Source organism: Toxotes jaculatrix, chromosome 3, assembly GCF_017976425.1.
Source record: "Toxotes jaculatrix isolate fToxJac2 chromosome 3, fToxJac2.pri, whole genome shotgun sequence".
Lineage (NCBI taxonomy): Eukaryota > Metazoa > Chordata > Actinopteri > Toxotidae > Toxotes > Toxotes jaculatrix.
This window is the reverse complement of record NC_054396.1, coordinates 14,179,095-14,199,396: the sequence shown is the minus strand read 5'-3', so window position 1 is coordinate 14,199,396 and position 20,302 is coordinate 14,179,095. Positions and strand designations below refer to the sequence as shown.

The following is a 20,302-nucleotide window of genomic DNA, read 5'->3' as shown; positions in this document are numbered from 1 at the left end:
AACAGTATCTGTGTATAAATGGCGTAAGACTGGTAAAAGTGGGGGGTTATATAAAAATTCCGTTAAATACTTTTTATACAGTCTATGATTAAATATCTGGACCAAATGGCAACCGACTTGGCATCATGTTTACGCACCCTTCAAATATCGTTTCTGTTACGTAATACTCTGGCAAGTTGCAGTTCTCGCGGTATTTGGCTAATGGAAGTGTCAGAGTGTCAACAACGGGCAGGCAGCAGCAGCATAGCGGCGCTGTCCGGAGCAGGGAGGGGGGAGTGAAGAGGCTGTTTCAACGTCGGGTGAGTTAGGGCGCTTTTCGGATAATCTAACATAACATTTGATATTTCGCTAAATATATACAGCCAGTATCCACGAAGCATGTGATGTTTTCACGCAACCGTTGCTAAGTTTACGAGCTCAGCTTTCTTTAGCATTAGCGTGCTAACGTTTAGTTGCTAACTTGGCGGACCTGTTAGCGTGAGCTCACAAGGTAAGCTAACGAAGCTTCGATTAGCAGTTAGCATTACCTTAGCTAGCTCTGTTATGACTGGCAGCGACACATAAAAATTGGCTTTGTGAGGCGTATCCGGCCGTCCGTTATCTGTAATTAGTTTGCACGATGTTAGCTTCCACGTTCGTTGTAATGGCACGACTGTCAGGTTTCGGAAACAAAATGCTTTGACGTGATTAGCGATAAGGTTATGCTAGCTTGCGGCCTGGATCACATAAAGTCAGAGTTACCCAAAGATTTGGCACTTTAACCCATCTTTTAGTCCGTTACCTAAACCATCTAGCTAGCCACACATCCGAACGACCTCGACAGTGATCGCCAGCTAACGCCTCTGACTTGATGACACTGTAGGGCAGGTTGCTTGGTAGCTTGCTTTGGCTCTGCTGCTTCATCGTTGAACGGTAGCCCCTGATTATTCGCGACCCAGTGCAAAGCAAATGCTTAAAATGGGCCGAAGATCGTTGGCCTATATTCTGCCTGATGAGTTGTCAGTACGATTTGTGTGCTCGTGTTTTGGGTGACAGGTGAGCTTATGCAATTAATCGCGCTAACAGATTGTAGTTCTTAGCAGATGCATGTCATACACGTTAGGTGGACCGATCTTGCAGGTTAATAGATTAGCAAGAGAAATCAACAAGCTAGCACACCTAAATACTATAGAGGGATTTGATAGTATTTTCTGCTCAACCTCTTGCCTATAGATAAACGCTGTTAATGGCCTGATACCGGTATAGATCACTCAAGTAGTCACACTATTGAGGCATATGCAGTTTCCCCACTGAGGGACTAATACAGGATTTTCTTTTCTTATCTTTTCTTTTCTTATTTAGAAGCATTGAACCTTTACTGGTAATACTTTGAGTCTTGGTAACTTGATATTTAGTAGTTTCCATGAATTAATGAATTAGGGAGATAACAGTTTTCTCTCTTTTGCAGAACATTTGTCTGAGATGGGGGATGATCGACCTTTTGTATGCACTGCCCCTGGATGTGGGCAGGTAGGATTTCTCAACATATTAATTTATCTGCCTGTCTCCTATAACACTCTTTTTTTCTTTGACTCCTTTGATTAACCAGCCTTGAAATGTGTAACAACTTGTTTCCTCTTTCTTATTGCATGGGCTCACTACAGTTTAGCTCACAGCTAACAGTTAAGGTGGTGTACAAATGACAAAGTAGTCATCAGTGATGAAGCACAAATAAGACTGCTATTACAGTGCCTGACCTCACTGTGGACCTTCTGTGCAGAAAGCAGGCACCGTTATTCATCTCATATATATTCAGCAGCACAGTAGACACACAGACGACACTTTATATCCTTTATACACAACAATTTTTTTTCTTACCGGCTGTTTTATTGTTTGCAGAGATTCACCAATGAAGACCACCTGTCAGTCCACAAACACAAACATGAAATGACATTAAAATTTGGTCCTGCCAGAACAGACTCTGTTATCATTGCAGGTAATGACATAATATTTTCATAAGTGTTTGTTGAATGAAGACCTCTGTTGACATGCTACTCTGTTGTCTTTTGGTTTGGAGATATTTCAGTCTGCTAACCCTCTCAACTAACAGAATGTATGAATTTTTTCTTTTCTTTCTTTTTTTTTTTCAGACCAAACACCCACACCCACACGTTTCCTGAAGAACTGCGAGGAGGTTGGGCTCTTCAACGAGCTGGCCAGTTCCTTTGAACAGGAGTTTTGCAAAGCACAGGAAGATGAGCAGAGGACAAAACATCCGGTGAGATTAAGGATGAATGTATATGTTCAACGAATGGCACACTGTTGGTTTTCTTAGGTTATAACAAAAAATGGTTTTATTATTTTTAGATGATCTGAAAGTCTATATTGATCATCCTTTGTTTGCTTTCTGGCTCTAAGGCTGCACCTTTACAAACACCATCAGAAGCAAAAGATGAGGATGAGGGTCCTTTACAAGTTGATTCTTCCCCTCCTGAAAGTCCAGACTCCTCCTCCAGCATGTCAGACAACAGCAGAGACTCAAGGGTGAGAGGCAAGGTACAAGGCATTGCCACAAACTGCTTTTATGTGGCCAACATGCTGTTTTACAGAATGTCATTTAAAATGTATATCATGGTATGTACAGTAAAAAATATATTTTTGAACATTTATGATTATAGCTCTGTTCCTGGAGACAAAATAAATTGCCACTGAAGTGTCAGCTTCAAGTAAATGTTATTATTTGATGTGTCAACAGGAGATCCTCACAAAGCCCAGCTCTGCCCCTACTCCGACCATTGTGCGTCCAGGTTCTCTCCCACTTCATCTGAGTAATGACCCACTACACCCAACTCTGCCATCTCCAACATCTGTCATCACGCAAGCTCCACCCTCCAACAGACAGCTAGGGTAAACTACAGTGTGTTCATGTAGTTATTTGCATGTCTGTATGTTCTTTCGCCTGGGACAGTATTTGCAAGACATGTTAAACATTTAAGTATTTAAATAAGTAGTTAAATATCTGTTTACCTGGCTTACAATCTGAATTTTGTCATTGGACACAGAATGAAGGAGCAGCAGTTTACAAGTATCTGATTTTGTCCACAGCTCCCCAACAAGTTCTTATCCATTGGTGAGGCACCTCCCTAATGGGCAGACTGTCCCTCTCCTGCCCAGTCCTGTGCAGATGACCTCAGTTATATCTGTAAGTAATTACAAATTAATTTAAAAAAAAACTCAAAAATGCAACACATATTTAGAAGCTTATTTACATACTTCACCATATCTCTCCTGTTTCTCTCTCTTTCTCTCTGAATGGCTATTTGTTGGAATGTGAAGCTTGCGAGGCCAGTGAACACAGTGCCTAACATCCCTGGGATACCAGGACCTCCAATTGGTGGAGCAAGCAGTGGTTCGTCCTCCCCCTCTGGGTATAGTCTGCACTCTGAGACCAAGATGGTGAGATGCTCAGTCGTACTGGCATCATTTTGTTGGACACAGGCTCTGAGAAACAGTCTATATCACATGTGAAATTGCTTTTATACTTTAATTGTCTCACATTTCATTTGAGCTTAGCAATAATTGACCTACATGGAGTATTTCCTGTGTGTTTTTGTAGCGACTGAAGGCAGCTCTAACTCATCAGGGCCCAGGATCACAAGATGGAGCTGGTGGGGGGGCAGGATCTATCCCTGCTGTCCCACAGCGGCAGGAACAGAGCCAGCAGCCCACTCAAAACTCTGATGCACCGTCACCTGCTCAACCGCAGGTAAAACACATGCTATATTCTGTAAATTTACACAGAAACCGTACCTAGGATCAGACACTTAAATGTCCACAGTGTACAGGAAACCTTTGAGATGGATGTACAATGACATAGGCCCTTATATTACTGCTACACCCAAAAATTTGTCTCAAATAATTCGAAAATAATTATTTATCCAGGTAAAGTCATCCTGGGGAAGTTGCATTTTGATTCACTTGGGTTGTTTCTAATTTGGACTCTTGGCATGACATTAAATTTAATAAGTGTCTTATGCAATTATTATATGTTCAGAATGTCACCTGTGGGCCACTACATATCGATCACATTTTTGTCTGCAAGTAGGCCATTTCACATAAGAATGACATGTAGCACTACTGTGACAGACAGACTTTATTGATCCACTGAGGGAAATTGTCATGCTACAGCATGTCTGTGCCTTTGAGGATAATCTACTTCATTGTGATAAACGTTTCTGTAACTCAATGAGCCCCATTCCCAAACTCATGACATGCACATAACCCGTATGTGATCCCCTTCGCATTTTCGTCAATCCCCAGGTGTCCCCTGCTCAGCCAACTGGCGGTCGGCGGCGGCGAGCTTCAGAGATGGACCCCGATGAAAGGAGGCAGCGTTTTCTGGAGAGAAACCGAGCAGCTGCCTCTCGCTGCAGGCAGAAACGAAAGCTGTGGGTTAACTCTTTGGAGAAGAAGGCAGAGGATCTCGCCAACATGAATGTCTCCCTGACGGTGAGTCTTCATTGTACCCAGGGTGTGTACCAAATATTTAAACATGCTTACAGATCAGTCTCCTTGATAATATGACAAGAAGGGGCATGTCAGGAATGACTTGTGAGCTGTATGGTTTGTGTTGCCATCAGAATGAAGTAACCCTGCTGAGGAATGAGGTGGCACAGCTGAAGCAGCTTCTTCTGGCCCACAAAGACTGCCCTGTCACTGTTATGCAGAAGAAGGCAGCTTTCTTAGGTAACTATTTAAGGTCACAAACTGGCCAATGAGCATCCATCACTGTGTTACTTCTTTTGTCAGGATCCATCTGTCATCTCATCCATCTAATGTATTCTTTTTACTCGCTCACCTCTCTAAGGGTGAATGTTTCTTTCTCTGTCTCTAGCTGCAGGAGGAGAGGAAACCTCCAGGGATGCTTCTGCTGAACCCATCGGCTCCCCGGCGGCAGTCATCCAACACGGGCCGTCACCGCCCGCCTCGGCCTCCAGCCCAGGGGCCACCATCAACGGGCTGAGCGTCCGTGCCGCAGAGGCGGTGGCTATGTCGGTCTTGGCCGGCATGGGATCGGGCCAGCCGGGAGGGGTCGTCATGGCAACGCAGTCACATTCAGCTCCGAGATGATGTGCTGCCGCAGGTAGCCAGAATGAACTCGAGTGGCATTTGGAGGCCGGACTGGTGCAAAGCGTTTGTAAAGAGGGTTCAGCCCTCCCCTCTCTCCCCAGACTAAGATACTCTCCTCCCCTCACAGCCAATGATAATCACACAAAGACACGGCACAGTGCCTCCGTCAGCCCTCCACCCCCCAGCAGGCTCTCCCTGTTCAGAGAAACTTTGTCTCTCTGCGTATGTAAATATGAATAACACGTCGGACACTCACTCTGCAGGGTTTGGGCTAATTTTTTCGTTCAGTTGCAGCAGTTGGAAAAGGTTTTAGATTGAGATGAAAAGTATGAATGAAAAATTTTTATGGGAAAATAATCTGTTTATTTCTGTTTCACTTAAAAATGCAGCTCCAGTCCAATTCTGTCCCACACGCTGGCTGTGATGAGGTTGGTTGCTTTCCAGGCTGACAGTTTTACTGTAAGATATCTTGTATTTTTCATGTAAGAAAAAATTTTTATGCCTGATACTGGGCGTTCATATAATGTTTTGCTGATGCAGTGAAAGTATGGTGATAGACTGGTTGGCTGATTGCAGTAAAAAAGCAGCCTGGGAAGTGTTTCTCTAATGCTCTTTTTTTTGGTTTACTTTTTCACCCTGTCTGTTGGTTTTCTGTCTGTGTTTCCCTTTTGGGTTAATTCTCCTTAAATACACGACGGTTTAGTCCGCTGAGGTCATAACAAACCAAATTATAGGTGTGTACACAGTTTACCCTGTGAATGTCTGCCTGACTTCTGTAGCATTAGCTTTAACCCATTTGGAATGGGTGCCATTACATTCATCGTGTATGTATCAAACCCTGTTGGCTGCATGGATTATTCAAGGCTGAAGAATACCACTGTTTGTTTGTGCTTCATCGTACTATCACTGGTTATTGATCTGCTTTTCTTACGTTTTGTTACATCAAATTATTGATGCAGAAGTTTTCCTTGTTATGTAAGAATTCCATCCTCAGTTCTTGAAATGGTTAGCTTTAGAGGGCCCTTAAATGATAATCCAACCTAATAGATTTTACATCATTTACCCTGGCATTTCAGTTGAGGAAAGAGTAGTGCAATATATTTTTCTATTGAATATGAATGTTTTTGCATTTAGCTGAGGGGTTTGGTCTATTTCAGTTGCAAAGCTGAAGTTATGAGATAAGCAGAGAAAATGTGAAGATGAGTATTCTTGAATGAATGAGATTGGTGATGAGTGCACATCTGTAGAGAATTACAGATGTCTTAGACCTGGTTGCTTTCCAACATTTGAAAAGCCGTCTTATATCATGAAGTAGACTTCATACTTGTGCAAGGTGCTTCTTTTGAAATCAAAGTTTTGAAATGCAGATTGTTTTATACCGCATTGTACTTCCAAGACTATCATATTGTTTTTTCCCCTTGTCACTGTGTGTGTGTGTTGTTTTTTATATATATAACATGTCATCATTTTAAAATGTTTATTTTTCTCTGTGGGCATGTTAGGCTTTTTTTTTTTCAACATGTGATAATATGTTCCCTCATTTTTGTTTAAGAGCATTGATGTTTATGTGTTTAACAGAGGTTGAACCACATGAAAAAAAATGTCTTGAAGATATCTGTATGGAGGGTGTTTGTCAAATACTCAGGCCTCAGGATGGGAAAAATTACTTGTGTATAGTCTCAACTAATGAATAAGTTGTCTCTGGCAAATAATAAAATAAATTAATGATAAAAGAAAAGGTCATCAGGTCACCTAACCCCAGTTTGTGCCTCTCCTGTGTTACCGTTACATTTCATTCACAGAGCTAAGCATCTGTTTTTCTCTCAGTGATCTTATCTATTTCAGAAATCCATAAAAACACAGCTTCATTCTATATTAACAATAGATCAAATGACTGCACATTCAGGTTTGTTCACAATATCAAACCCACTGAGGATTAACAGCTGACTGCAGTTCCCCTCAGATTTACATAACTTTATAACCTCTATTAGCTCAGTATTTTTGTTTTCAGGACTGCAGCTGCACTGCTTTAATTCACTCTCACCACACTTATAGCATCCTTTTTGGGGCACAAAAAAAAAAAAAAAAACCCTGTTACATTTCCATGCTCAACACCAAACAATAAACAGGCAAAGTTAAGAGACTAGCTGGTGAGCATAGTGGAGTATTCAGCTACTAAAGAGCCAGATTGATCCGGTGGAGACCAAAAACAGCTGAAAATAAATAATGGACCAGAAACTGTAACCAACTCTAAAGTAATATTGGTAAGTTTGCTATCATTGTGCACTGATATATAAAATGAAGGTCTATAGGCCTATAGGCTGTCAACAGAGGCAAATGTACCTGATCCTCTACAGATTAGAAGGCATTAAAAAGTCTTTAATTTACTAAAGCCTTAAATATTGTTCCTTGTGTGGGCAGTGTTAGTCATACATTTTTTTTTTTATGTGGTTGTGCGTCAGGAGGCTAATACATTTTTATTTATTTATATATTTGTTGGTATTGAGTCAGCACCACCAGAAGCTCTCTGTCTCATAATCTGCAAGTGTGGATTTTAGCACAAACTTAAATGAACTTACATAAATCAATACGCCATAATCGATTAATCTTTCCACCTCTTATTTATTTATTTATTTATTGTGAAAATTGTCAACGTTCAGGTTGCTTTATTGTTTTGTTTGTAAATTATTACAGTATTAGAAATTATATTGTTATATACTACTGGGAAGTACTGAAAAAAGTGATATTATTATTATTATATCACTTTATATAATATCACTTTATTATTATTATTATTGTTGTGAATAATAAGTCCCTACGGTTTCACCATTATTCTGTGACACATTGGTCAAGTCTCACATTAAGACACTCTTAAAAGCACTTGGTGAACTCTGCAGAAATTGTGGCTTAGCTCTGGTAACACACGAGCAGCAGAAAACCACCTGAGGAGAAGAAGGCAGGTGAGTTGGATCTGGAGGAACGCCGTTTTGCCTCCCAGCTGTATAAACACAAACAGCAGAGGGAGCTGGGAGTCCACTATATCCCACCATCCTGCCACAGCAATTAGCATCAGCCCCGGTCATGTGACTGACAGACTCCCCTGGCGAGTTGTTCCCATCTCCCACAGTCATGGCGGTGTCGGGGAGACGCGAAGATGGAGTAAACACCACTAGTACTTCTTGATCCTTTTTTTATTTTTTTATTTTTAATTTTTTTTAGCTCTTTGCTTCATGCTGGACTGTACCTGCTGTCATCCGAGATATCGCAAACAACATCCCGCAGCCTGCTGTGCTTCCAGCCATGGCCGACCGCGGCGTTGATCTGTCTGCTCTGCCTAAAGAGGTCAGGGACCAGCTGGCGGAGTTGGATCTGGAGCTCTCCGAAGGTAAGGTCCGCCCCGACACAGCGGCTTTAAGAGTTGGAGCCGCGGTGGTGAATGCAAACCTGTGTGAAGTGTGGATCTTGAGAGTGTTTGTATGAAAACAGCCCCACACAGCCGTCCTGTGTCAGCTGGCTGAGACTCAGTGCTGCTGCAGTGGATCCGGGCACGACTACAACAAATGATAAAAAAAAAACAAACAAACACACACTGACCTCCTTTTCAAGCTGTCATTTCTTTAGCAAGAGTTCTTGTTGCTTTTGCACAGGTTGCCACACGTTATGAGCAACTGTTTTTATTTATCTGTCATCTTTTAGTATCTTTTCCCCTAAGTGTTCTTGTTTTGAGCCACATACATGTCATACATGGCTCATCATCTCCCATCCCTGTGAGCATACACACTCCTGAAGAGGGAAAATGGGTCAAGTTTGTCATCCCGGAGGCCTTTTCTCTGTGTGTGTGTGTGTGTGTGTGTGTGTGTGTGTGCGGCCTCAGACATCAGTGGACACTAAATGATGTGGTGGACCCTCCAACACTTAGCTGTGCTGCTCTCAGAGCCTGAACCCTGAAACTGCAGCAGATATAGGAGGGTTATTTGTGTTATAAGAATTACTGTGGGAAAAGAGAATATGGTGCTGGCTGTTATGCAAGTCTCCTCCTCACACTGTGAATCACAGTGCAGCAACTTGATTGGTGCTGTGCAGTTCTCAGGTGCCCGGGGGTGGATGAGTAATGTTATGTTTCACGTGTAGCGCAAAGCAGGGGGTTGTGGGGGGGGGGCTGTATGGGCCAGTAATGATGCCTCGGTCCCTCTTGCACCACAGACACACACAGATACCTGGAACTGTCCTGAGACAGATGAAACTTCAAATCACATGAGAGGACCTAAGTGGAAACAGTTTTAACCATCATCACTGAGAACATGCTCAGCCAATTTTATTCTTTTAGTAATAGAAGCAGAATCAGTATCAGGGTATGTTTGCTCTTCCATTCATGACAAGGCAGCAAATCTCAGAAGACGTGTGTTGAAGATTTTAACAGACGGAGTAACTGGCGGTCTCTTCCGCAGTCGAGTGTAGATCTCAGTGACTGTTTTTTGTTCCAGGTGACTTTAGTATCTTGAGAAACCAACCAAGCTTGGGCCTTGTTTTCTTAAACTACAGAAACATTTTATGTAACAAATTAAGATTATACACTACATTAAATGTTGTTTGTGATCAAGTTTTATATAATTGAATAATTTCTGTTCACCTTAAAGTAAAACTCCCTTTTTACCCTCATCAAAAAACCCATATCCCTCCCCTCCGCCTCTTCAGCATTGTGTAGCAGTACCACTGCCCTTAACAGCCTACTTATTGTTTGAAGATACATTTACCTTTGCATTGTGTTCTTTGTTTGTCTAATTTGCATGGTGTCACATAGTGTGGCTGTGGCAACTTTGACCCGAGCTGCTGTAGAGTCGAGAATGTGTTCTGGTTAATAATAGACTGCAATTAACCGTGTGATAATGAGGGTGGATAATGGAGGAGGGGATATTCACTGCATATTCAACTCACTTAACATGGGTGAGAGAGAGTGGATGATGAGAAATAAACTGTGTAATCAAGTGCGCAATACTGACCTGGGTACAATAAATGCACTTTCATAACCATTTTATTATTGCTACACATTATTATTATATTAATATACAACATTTCTCTTTGTAAAATTACATCAAACTTGTTTTCAAAGGATGTAGGTTGAGTCTCATAGTTGTGCTTAATTGAAGTTCCAGAATCAAGCCTTATTTGGATTAAATGCATTTAGTAGAACCCAAAGGGTATTCACTGGATGTCAGGGATATAGCTCACAGTCATTACCATTATCAATTTGTCAGTTATTTCTGCAATTGATTGATTAATTAATTAATTAATTAATTAATGATCTAGTCTTAGAATGACAGGAAATACTGAAAAATGTCCATCACGCAGTTAAAGAAGCAATGGTCACATCTTCAAACCATCACATACAGTTCAGACCACAAATATTTGGACACTTATACATTTCTTTGTTATTCAGGTCTCTGTGCCTCAGCAAATTCCATTTGAAATAAAATAATAGATTCTACATTTAAGTGCCAAGTGTCAGCTTTGTTTTGAGCAGGTTTACATCAATATAGAATGACCTGAGTGTGGGAGATTTAACCCTTTTAACATATAGTGCCCAAGGGTTCGAAAGTAATTGGACAGATACACATGAGGCCGCATAAAATCATCTTTTTTACTGTTTTGTGTAAAATCCTTTGCAGTCAGTGACTGTCTGAAGTCTTCAACCCACAGACATCAGCAGATGCTTTGTATCTTTTCTGACAATGCTCTGCCAGGCCTTCACTGCAGCCACCTTCAGCTCTTGCTTGTTCTGGGATCTCTGTGTCTTTAGTCTGGTCCTCAGGACGTGGACTTTCAGGTCAGTCAGATTGAGATCGTTGCTTGACCCAACCAGTCGAGGATATTCCAGCTGTTCAGCATGAAAAACTCTGTGGTTGCTTTGGTTTAGGATTGCTGTCCTTCTGAGTGATGAGATGTTGTGATTGTCATTTGTCTGAATCTGAGCACATGATGCTGCTGTAGACCTCTGCATTCATCCTGTTGTTTCTGTCGGCTGTGAAATCATCAATAAATGCCAGTGTGCCAGTTCCATTGGCAGCCGTACATGCCCAGGCCATAACAGAAGCAGCACCATGTTTGACAGATGAGGAGGTGACTTTGGGTAATGAGCTGTTCCTCTTTCCTCCACACTTTCTTCTTTCCATCATTTTCATAGAGGTTGGTTTTTGTTTCACGAGTCCACAGAACTTTGTTCCAGAACTCTACCAGTTTCTTTTTGCATGTTTTTGCAAACTGCAGCCAGACTTTACCAGGGATTTGCATCTTGTGGTGAATCCTCTGCGGTTTTGGTCATGAAGTCTTTTCTTGATTCTTGATCGTTGACAAGGAAACATGTCCGCCTACATCCGGGAGAGCATTCTTGACTTGTGGTGCAGTTATAAAGGGGTTTTTCCTCACCGTGCAAATGATTTTCCAGTCATCCTCAAGACTTGTGCTCTTTGGTCTAGCAGGTCGTTGGCCATTTTCTAGTTTTTCTGTCTGCATCTGCTTTTTTAGATTGTACCCAGCTGTGGATTCTGGCAAACCCAATTTCCTTTGATATCTTGGACAGATTTTCTGCTTTTTGTTGGAGACTCACTATTATTATCTTCCTTTGCAGGTTCATCTCTTTACTCCTTATACTGATATAAGGAGTACAGAGGTGACCTCAGTCTAAATGGCAACTCTGCCAACTCTGAGCCATGGGTGAGCTCTTTTGTGCATAAGCTAATGTTCTTATTCACATTATGTACACAGAATCAGCCAAATGCATCAAAACTTATATATGGACTCTTGGGTTTCACATGATAAATTACTTAAATAATGAGTTGATTATCAGAATTTCCTTGACTTGTCAATCATATGACTAAAGGTTTCAACACCACTGGATATTTTTGCAAGCTAGAAATAATTGAGAAACCTGTTGTCAAATCCAGGTCAAGTCTCAAGTAATTCTCCTCACATATTCATCATATAAGATAATAAAATTTACTCAAGTAAGAATTGAGTTAAAGTCATATGACTTGAGTGTCATCCTATACTAGTTACAGTATTCAGTGTTTGTCGTGTGTCGGGATATACAGGAAAAACCTTAAAAAACTGCTGCTTTACTCTGGTTCAGATGCTGTGAAAGCAGCAGTTGTGAGAACATCAAATCTTTTGAGTGCAGTCAGAGCCGCATGTGGTGGTTTTAGTATTTTAAGGCTAAAGTGTGAGTTAGTGGTAAGATGACCCCCGCAGAGCGACTGTCCCTCTGCTGGGGACTCAGCCTCAGAGGACCATGGCTCTGTTACTTGTAACCTTAGAGCACAGACAACTCTTTTACTAATAAAAAGGCTCGACACTGTCCAGATGCCCTGCTCCTGTATCCGCATCTTACGCTGTGATGAAGCACGTTCGCCGTCTGTCTCAACAGAAATCAACCAGTACAAGGCTGATGGCACAAGGCGAGCAGCAGCTGTCCGCCCAACGAGTCAGAAACTTTCTCATGGATATCTTTTACATGGCAACAATCGTCCCATTGTTGTCCCCATAGATGAGACTACCCTAGCAACAAACAGAAAAATATGCATCAGCACTTTTTTTCCACAGAAATAGTTGTGGGCAGCAGAGTGTGTTTGCATCTGTGTGTGTGTGTGCGTGTGTGTGTGTATTTGTATTTGTGTGCAAGTGTGTGTGAGGGAGAGAGAGAGAGAAAAAGAGAGCAACTCCACCTCCTATAACCCCTGTGACTGTAAGGACACAAAGAAAGCCATTGAGGGGATCAAAGACTTGGTGATTGAGCCGGACTGGAATTTAGAGCACTGAAACACAACTGCTTAAGCTGCTCAGCTTGGGAGTGTGTGGGCATCGTAGTGTCTGCAGCTCCTGTGTTTGTTTGTTTGTTTGTTTGTGAGTGTGTGAAAGTGACGGAGACAGAGAGTGAAAATGACCTGAACAATTTGCTTTGAACAGATGGTGTTTACTCAAGAGAACAGGCAGTGCATGGCATCGATCTCAGAAAGTGTGTCTGTTACACCGAGTATTGAAAACTGCCAAGAACCAGAAGTCAGACGCTTGCTCAGAGTTGTTGTACTGTTTAGTTATTGTTTAGTTATTCTTTTAGTCAGATATTTACTGATTTGAACAGTACTTCCACCAGTTTAGACTTCAGTTTTCACTTCATTCTACTTGTTTAACAATAAAAGAAGTTTGTTTTCTTGCGTGAATTAAAACAAATATCGTTACTGTAGAATAATGTCTTTCTTCAGTATTGAAGCTATAAAGAAGCTTGTGGTTCTGTGAGGCTGTACATGGGCATAGTGGTACTTAGCTAAATGCTAAGTAACACACTCACAATGACTGTGATAACATGCTGGTGTTTAGCTGGCGTAATGTTTACTATACTCACTATCTTAGCTTAGCTAGCATGCGAGCTAGCATGGTCAACATGTTTACCAAATGCTGGTGCTACAGGGAAAGTCTCAGGAACACCGAAGTTATTATAATTCATCCTGATGGGGACATGAATGTGTTGTGTACCCAGTTTCATGGCGGTCCGTCCAATAGTTGAGATATTTTGATCCAGACAAAGCAGTGGTATAACCAATAGGTCGCTTTGCTATCCCTGGAGCTATGCTGCTAGCATGGCTAAAAAATAGTTTTACTGCTTGTATTGGTTGAAACACAAATATCACATTGGTGTTAATATGGATATATTTTAAACCACCCAACTCTACTCATAATCTGTGCCGGCGTATACATGTGCTGTAAATGCATCACATGCCCAGTAAAGCAGACAGTTCCACACAGACTGCACTGCAGGAATTTTCTGTTTTTCTTAATTTGATCGCCGTCTGAATCCTTGCTGTTACTGTCCGGCCTTTTGAGTGGATGTGCGGATTTCCTAGTGACTGGCGTGCATCCTGCTGCCTGTCTGCGATGCTGCGGACGAGAGGCAGATTTTCATCTCGGCAGCCTGTTCCATCCTGAGAGAGAGAGAGAGAGAGAGAGAGAAATGAGAGATTATGGTCCTGCCTGCGTCTCTCAATCTAGGTCACAGAGCATCAGGGGGCAACACGCCTGGCTCATTTAGCCTGTGAGTCACACTGGGCGAGGACTGCTGCTGGGGATCTCTCCCTCTCTCCCGCCCACCCATCCAGAGACCACCACTGCCTTCTCTCTGTCTGTCGGTTTTCCTGTTTCCCCCTACTGCTGTATCACTATAGTTTTCCTCCCCTTCAAATGCAATATTAAAGGGCAAGGCTGGTTTTATTCTGTATTTTTCTTACTCTCAACAAACCAGAAATATATTATTCTGTCTCTTTCCAACTTCCCTACCTGGTCTGTGGCATTCATCCCCCCAGACATAATATTAAAAAATGGAATGAATTTCTTAAAAACGCTTAAGAATTTTTAAGTATTTGTTAAAAAACACTGACTATGTGTGTGTGGATATGTATCACTATGCTTACACGTGCATTTATTCATGCATGTGTGTACACACAGCACTGACAGGGACAGAAAGGAGGCCTATTTAGCCTATCTATTTAAAAGCTTGTTAACTGTTACAGAGGAGCTGTCCTCTGATCGCCAGCCAGTGCTCCAGGCCACAGACTTGGTTTTACGCCACGAAAAGAGGAACTCTTCTGCCACCCGTGTCACACAGCAGAATTCATGTATTTCTTTTTTTTTTTTTAATTTTATGTTTTATGTTTTTGGAAATGAATAACAAGTATTATATAACACCTTATGTGTCTAATTTTGCCATTCACACAGACCCCCACACACATGAACACTGAGAACGCATTGAAGCTTTGTGTACAAAAAAGACTGAATAATTTAGATGCGACTCGAGCGCACACCTCCACACAGACACACGCTGTCAGCCTGGTAGCTGAACCATCTCACTTTCAGGTCCTCAGTGAACTGCAGGTAAGCTCTCAACCTCTTCGGGCTTTAAAGTTGTGCTTCACTAAATCCTTTGATAATTAGAATCAATGTTCCCTGAGCTATTTTTTTTCTTACCTCTGCAGCTTATGACTAAAAGTAACAACTCAAAGAAATGATAGTGAGGCGTACAGTGGTGGAGAGAGAGGAGTAAGTAGTGGTCAGGTCACTGTGCTGTTCACTGAATTATTAAAAAGTGCCAAATGAAGTAGCTGCAGTCAGTCTGTCTGCAGCACGTGCTTCAGACTCTGTTCACCAGCGAGTCCACTGCCATTTAATCCAAGTTTCTCTCTAACTTCTGCTTTTCTCTGATTATATTATTGAAAACAAAATATCTGCGGGTTTTGGACTGCTGGTTGGACAACACCATATATTTGAAGAATTATTGGGGGCTCTGGGATCTTGTGAGGGACATTTTCCACAATTTTCTGGTCTTTTATTCTTTTTTTTTTTAATTGAACCATAAATCAGTTACTTGAAAAAAAATTATTGGTACATGAATCAATGAGTAAAAAGCAACAGTGACCAGCAGCTCGAAGCCCAAAGATATTTAATTAATGATACAAAACACAGAAAAGCACTAAATTGTCTCATTTGAGAACTGAACCCAGTGAATGTTTGGCAGTTTGGCTTCATGAATGATTTTGGCAATTTGTTGCTGATTAATTCTCTGTAACTTGTCTGATGAGGTTCAGGACCAAAATGGACAAATGCACAACGGTTTGCTCTTGTAAATGTATTTTTGTCTCACTCTTCATTTCTTATACGCTTCCAAATTTTTTTTTTAGTTGTGTCAGCAGCAGCTGTCATGGAATGGTCCTGGCCCCGTATTATCTCCATGGTTTTACATCTCATGTTCCCTTATGCAGCACCACATGGGCCTGGTTGCTATGGACACGGCCCATGTGATGCCCCCACGCCCTGCCCCCCCCCCCCCCCCCCAGTCGCTTACACACACACACACACACACACACACACACACACACTTTTTTACTTTGTGAATTTTCCATAAACCCTTTCCAGATTAGAACGGCCATATGTTAGAGCCACACATACAGTAACACAATTGCTAAGCTGTTAAAACCATTACAGAGGAAACATGAGGTTTCTGGCACCCAGTCATAGCTTGTCAAATGAGGCCTGTGCTAATGCAAAGGCTGCTCCAAGTGAGGCAGGAAGGTTGTTGTTTCTTGCCTGAATTAGGAAGATACAACCAGTGTGTCTGTAGCCCTCGGTATCCCATAAATCATGTGTTATTTCAGGTATAGGAGCTCAGGTGGTCTCTGTTTGAACCAGCCATAATAAAGCACAGTGAAAGGATGTAAATAATCAAAGCCAGGCATAAACTGCACTTCTTTTAGTAGTGCCAGTAGTAGTCTAAGAGCAGTTATATGGATGTAGTGTATATATATATAAACTAAAATCTGGTCCAGTATTTGTCAGGTGTTCATCATATGGTGAGGTGGGAGTTGGGCTTCAAGGAACTTGACCTAGTGGTATTCATATGTTTTTGTCAGCTGTGTGAGAACAACCTCCTGGGGATAAAATTAGAAATTTCCAACTTGTGAGTTGATGCGGTTGACCTGCTATACATTTTGTCTCTGTGAGGCTACAGCATCTGTGTTGGGGCAGAGGTGCAGGTTCACACACTTTCATCCAGCTCTTGAATTTAGCTACTGAGTCCTTATTATTATAAATACCTCTTACAAGTGCTGCTTATTACCAAATCAAGAGGTAAATGTGCTGTGGAAAAAAAGTTAGTGGGGCGGGGGTTTGGAAGTTTTTGCTCACGGAACATTTATTATGTTGATTATTTTGAATTATAAGTAGTCTGTGTCTCTTTTCATCATTTTGACAATTGTTTCTGTCAGTTATTGTATCATTGTACTTACCAGCTTAATTAACTAAGTAACTCCAACACACCCTACCTGACACCTTGGACCTGGAACAAGAACTGATATTACCGGTAATATGAAGTACTTATTCTCTTAGACTCCCTATAGTGGACTCACTGCATTACTATTGGACCTACTGTATTAGCTGTATGAATTCGTACTATAGTTGTTCTGTTAGATTATAATCCAGGTTTTCTAGTTTGCTTTGTACTCACTGCTGAATCTTTCCCTTCATTTTTTTGTAACAGCCCTTTTCCCAGCTATAGCTCGTATTACAGTCAGTCCCCCTGTTTGTCTGGAGGAGGAGGGATCATTCTTTAAATTTTCTTTTGTGATGTGGAATTTTTTTTAAGATGTATCCCTTTTGATGGGCTTGGTCAAGAACTGTTGCTGTGGGCCTGTAAAGCACACTGAGACATTGTTAAAGTGGGCTGTCCATGTACAAATAAAGTTGACATGACTTGACTGCAGCATAGGCTCACTTTAGAGTGACAAACAATACAAGTGTCTTGAACTGCACAGACAGCATCTGTGCAGTAGAAATTTTACCTGTTTTTTTTTCTAGATTGTAATGGCTCGCAATGTCTCATACTGTTGTGCGAATCCAACAGGAAGAAATGTTCTAGTTAGTGTTAATTAGTGCTTGGAATAGCTTTGTTGCTAAGTGTTGAAGTGTGTGAAGTGTCGTGTGTAAGGTGTGTGTGAGACGCACCCTCTTCTTTCAGTCAGAGAGAAGAGAAAAAGTCAACAATAGGAGGTAGAAGGGAGCTCCAGGCTGAGTCCTGTCTACTTTTCAGGTTAATTTATTGCACTTCTTTGCTCCTCTGCTTTGTAACCCCTGTTATTACTCAGACGGTTTCTCAAGGGCCTGTGAGTGTGTGTGAGTGGTGTCGTCACTCCCTGTTTGAATTGGGTTTAATGAATGTGTGGAGTGAAACATGATTCACTCTGTTACCTGAGTTGGCCACACCCTGCCTGCTATGTCAGAGAGAGAGAGAGAGAGAGAGAGAGAGAGAGAGAGTGAGAGAGAGAGAGTTTGTGTTAGGGCTTTATGGTCTCTAAAGCACGTCTTTCACTCACTGGTGCCTGTAATACCAGTTATCTTAAGTTAATATAATTACACACACCCCACCTCTCCTTATGAACTGTAACACATGGTGAAAGAATTGCGTGTGTTTTGATAATATTAATTCTGTGTGATTGAATAGTATAAAACTCACTGTCTTTCTGGTTGGTCCTAAGATAACTAACACGTCAGGCTGAAATAGGAAATTGAGTTTAAAATGATTTTCAAGACATCTTGAATATTTCCATTTGATGTATTGATGCTGAGTCTGGGCTTTGAATGTTTCAAAAACATTATTACTTGAGTGAAGAACTGGAACAATCTGATCCCAGATACAATGTCAGACAGTATCAAATAATGATTATCTCAACCTGAAGGGAAACAAAAATGTATGACTTTGACTGTGGTCTACATTTGAGTGGCACTATCACTCTAAATGTCAGCCACACATTTACCTGTGTGTTGTTGTTGACACGCTTGTGGTCCCATATCAGCATGCACTCTGAGAGACAGCTGTTATTCCACGTGTATCTGTGATTATTCATGATCAGATATGATCCTGTCAAACCAGTTTTCACATGGACCACATGCCAAACAATGAACAAGGTTACAAGTAAAAATTGTCATATGGTTTAATAAAAAAAAATCATCCTCCATGACAGGAAACATGTACCTGTCTGAAAAGGAAAGAGAGAGATATGTTCCGCATACTATCTACAGTACCTTTGTTTTTTTTTTAAACAATGCATCAAGTTAAACTGGCAGTGGTAACATGTCCAGTATGTGTGTGTCCTGTGGTGGTTGTTTGTCAGTGTGTGGACGCAGTGAGTGGGTGATCTTTTGGCTGAGTGAGATGCATGGCCTGCTGGTAAGAGGAGGCCGCTGGGAGGTTTCAGTAGGATGTTTGTTCTACAGATAAAAATGTGCCGGCTCTTTGGGCCCCAGGAAGGTTAGTTTGGCAAATAAACAACGTCACCCCCCCTCCCCCCTTGAAAATAACACACTTGAAGTCAAATCAGCAAATGTAGAGAGGGTACAAGCCCAAACACAGGGAGACCATATGTCATCCTTTACTCTGAACCACAATATTTCAGTCTGTTGCAATAGTCCCATGACAAAAGTCTACATTTTAAATAGCATCTGACTTGCAGTTTAATGTTGTGTTGTTGCTGGTGGGCTGCATTCCAGCGTCTTATCTTCAAACCTTGTTGAAATTATCTGCTTTCTTTGAGATAACAGCTGGAAGTCCTGGTTTCTCCCTGTAATATTTTAACATGTGTTCATATCATTTTCAGTAAAGCAGGTGTTGACGTGTGTTTAAATTGTTTTCATGTGAAAGCAACTGAGTGAGATGTGATGAGGGAGAGGGAAAAGCAGGGAAGGAGAATAGAGGTCGGTAGCTAATTGCTATTCAGACGGAGTGCCTTTGGGGTAGAAGGAGGGAGCAGTCTCGCTGCAATTCAAATATATCCGAGGCTAGAAAAGTGTGAGAGTGTACAGGGCTGGGAGAATACTCAGCTTTGATGTTTCTCCTTCTGGTGGAAAAAGAAAACGTACGCTCCGAGGTGAATGCAGCTCACCAATGCTACTGTCAAACCGAGAGGAAGGAGGAGAGCTGTGGCAGCCTCATTCAAAGCCCGACTGTAACGCTCCTCGCTGAAACAATTTGATTGTGACCTTCTACCATTAGGACAGACATGACTGGGTCACTGTGAGAAAGTGGGTTAACAAGTGGGGCCCTCCCCTCATCACCTCAGCTGAGCTGTGCTTTGCCTCCTAAGCAGATTTCTTTGACTGTTTATGAGCGTGTAAACTGTGAACAAATATGAGCAGATTCTTGTCTTAGATTTTAAATAAATCAGAGAAAAGGACTTCTCACACACTTGATAAAGCTCAGGCTGCTCAAAGAGCACAGAATTCAAGCAAAAAAAGGCACAGAAACAACATATTATAAGGGCGTCAGTCATTTTTCTCATATGCCTGTTTGCCAGTTTAGCCACATTTTAATTTCCTGTCTGATGTCTATTCACCTGTAGTTCACTGATAACATGTACCTGTCAAACAAGTTTAACTCTTTAGCTCCCACTGCTGGAGCCAGGACCTGATGATAAAGCATAAAAAAACAGATGAATTTCAAATCATTTAATGCCACGCCAACCCCTCCCCCATCTCTGACTCTATCCCTCCCTCTCTCTCTCTCTCTCTCTCTCTCTCTCTCTCTCTCTCTCTCTCTCTCTCTCTCTCTCTCTCTGCAGAGAAACTGCCTGTTCACATGAGCTAAAAATAAATCATGTGACTG

At 41.6% G+C, this 20,302-nt stretch overlaps 2 protein-coding genes across 4 annotated transcripts in view; both read left to right on the top strand.

The window, feature by feature from the left end:
* Window positions 1-202: 202 nt before the first annotated feature.
* Window positions 203-6,853, top strand: atf7b (activating transcription factor 7b). 3 transcript variants are annotated; one of them, XM_041034747.1, is made up of 12 exons: window positions 203-299; window positions 1,448-1,509; window positions 1,879-1,975; window positions 2,130-2,257; window positions 2,398-2,523; window positions 2,735-2,886; window positions 3,085-3,181; window positions 3,316-3,435; window positions 3,596-3,745; window positions 4,300-4,488; window positions 4,620-4,725; window positions 4,874-6,853. In XM_041034747.1, the coding sequence occupies exons 2-12, from the start codon at window positions 1,462-1,464 to the stop codon at window positions 5,107-5,109; spliced, it is 1,449 nt and encodes a 482-aa protein (XP_040890681.1). In that variant the 5' UTR covers window positions 203-299; window positions 1,448-1,461; the 3' UTR covers window positions 5,110-6,853. The 3 variants fall into 3 exon arrangements, with proteins under 3 accessions (XP_040890681.1, XP_040890680.1, XP_040890682.1); XM_041034746.1 differs by having other exon boundaries at window positions 2,398-2,535; XM_041034748.1 differs by having other exon boundaries at window positions 2,398-2,535; window positions 4,847-5,012.
* A 1,399-nt stretch (window positions 6,854-8,252) lies between these two features.
* The window catches only part of dip2bb (disco-interacting protein 2 homolog Bb), a 35,512-nt gene continuing 23,462 nt past the window's right edge, over window positions 8,253-20,302 (top strand). The window contains exon 1 of the mRNA XM_041033879.1: window positions 8,253-8,494. Coding sequence (XP_040889813.1) covers window positions 8,410-8,494 — 85 coding nt within the window. The 5' untranslated portion in view covers window positions 8,253-8,409. The remainder of the gene's footprint in view (window positions 8,495-20,302) is intronic.

What these genes read in the sequence shown, in the direction of transcription:
- atf7b (XM_041034746.1), top strand. Translation starts at nt 1,462, where the DNA reads ATGGGGGATGATCGACCTTTTGTATGCACTGCCCCTGGATGTGGGCAG. An exon ending in ACTCAAGGGTGAGAGGCAAG is followed by an intron (nt 2,536 to 2,734) that starts GTACAAGGCATT and finishes ATGTGTCAACAG; the next exon opens with GAGATCCTCACAAAGCCCAG. An exon ending in GAAGAAGGCAGCTTTCTTAG is followed by an intron (nt 4,726 to 4,873) that starts GTAACTATTTAA and finishes CTCTGTCTCTAG; the next exon opens with CTGCAGGAGGAGAGGAAACC.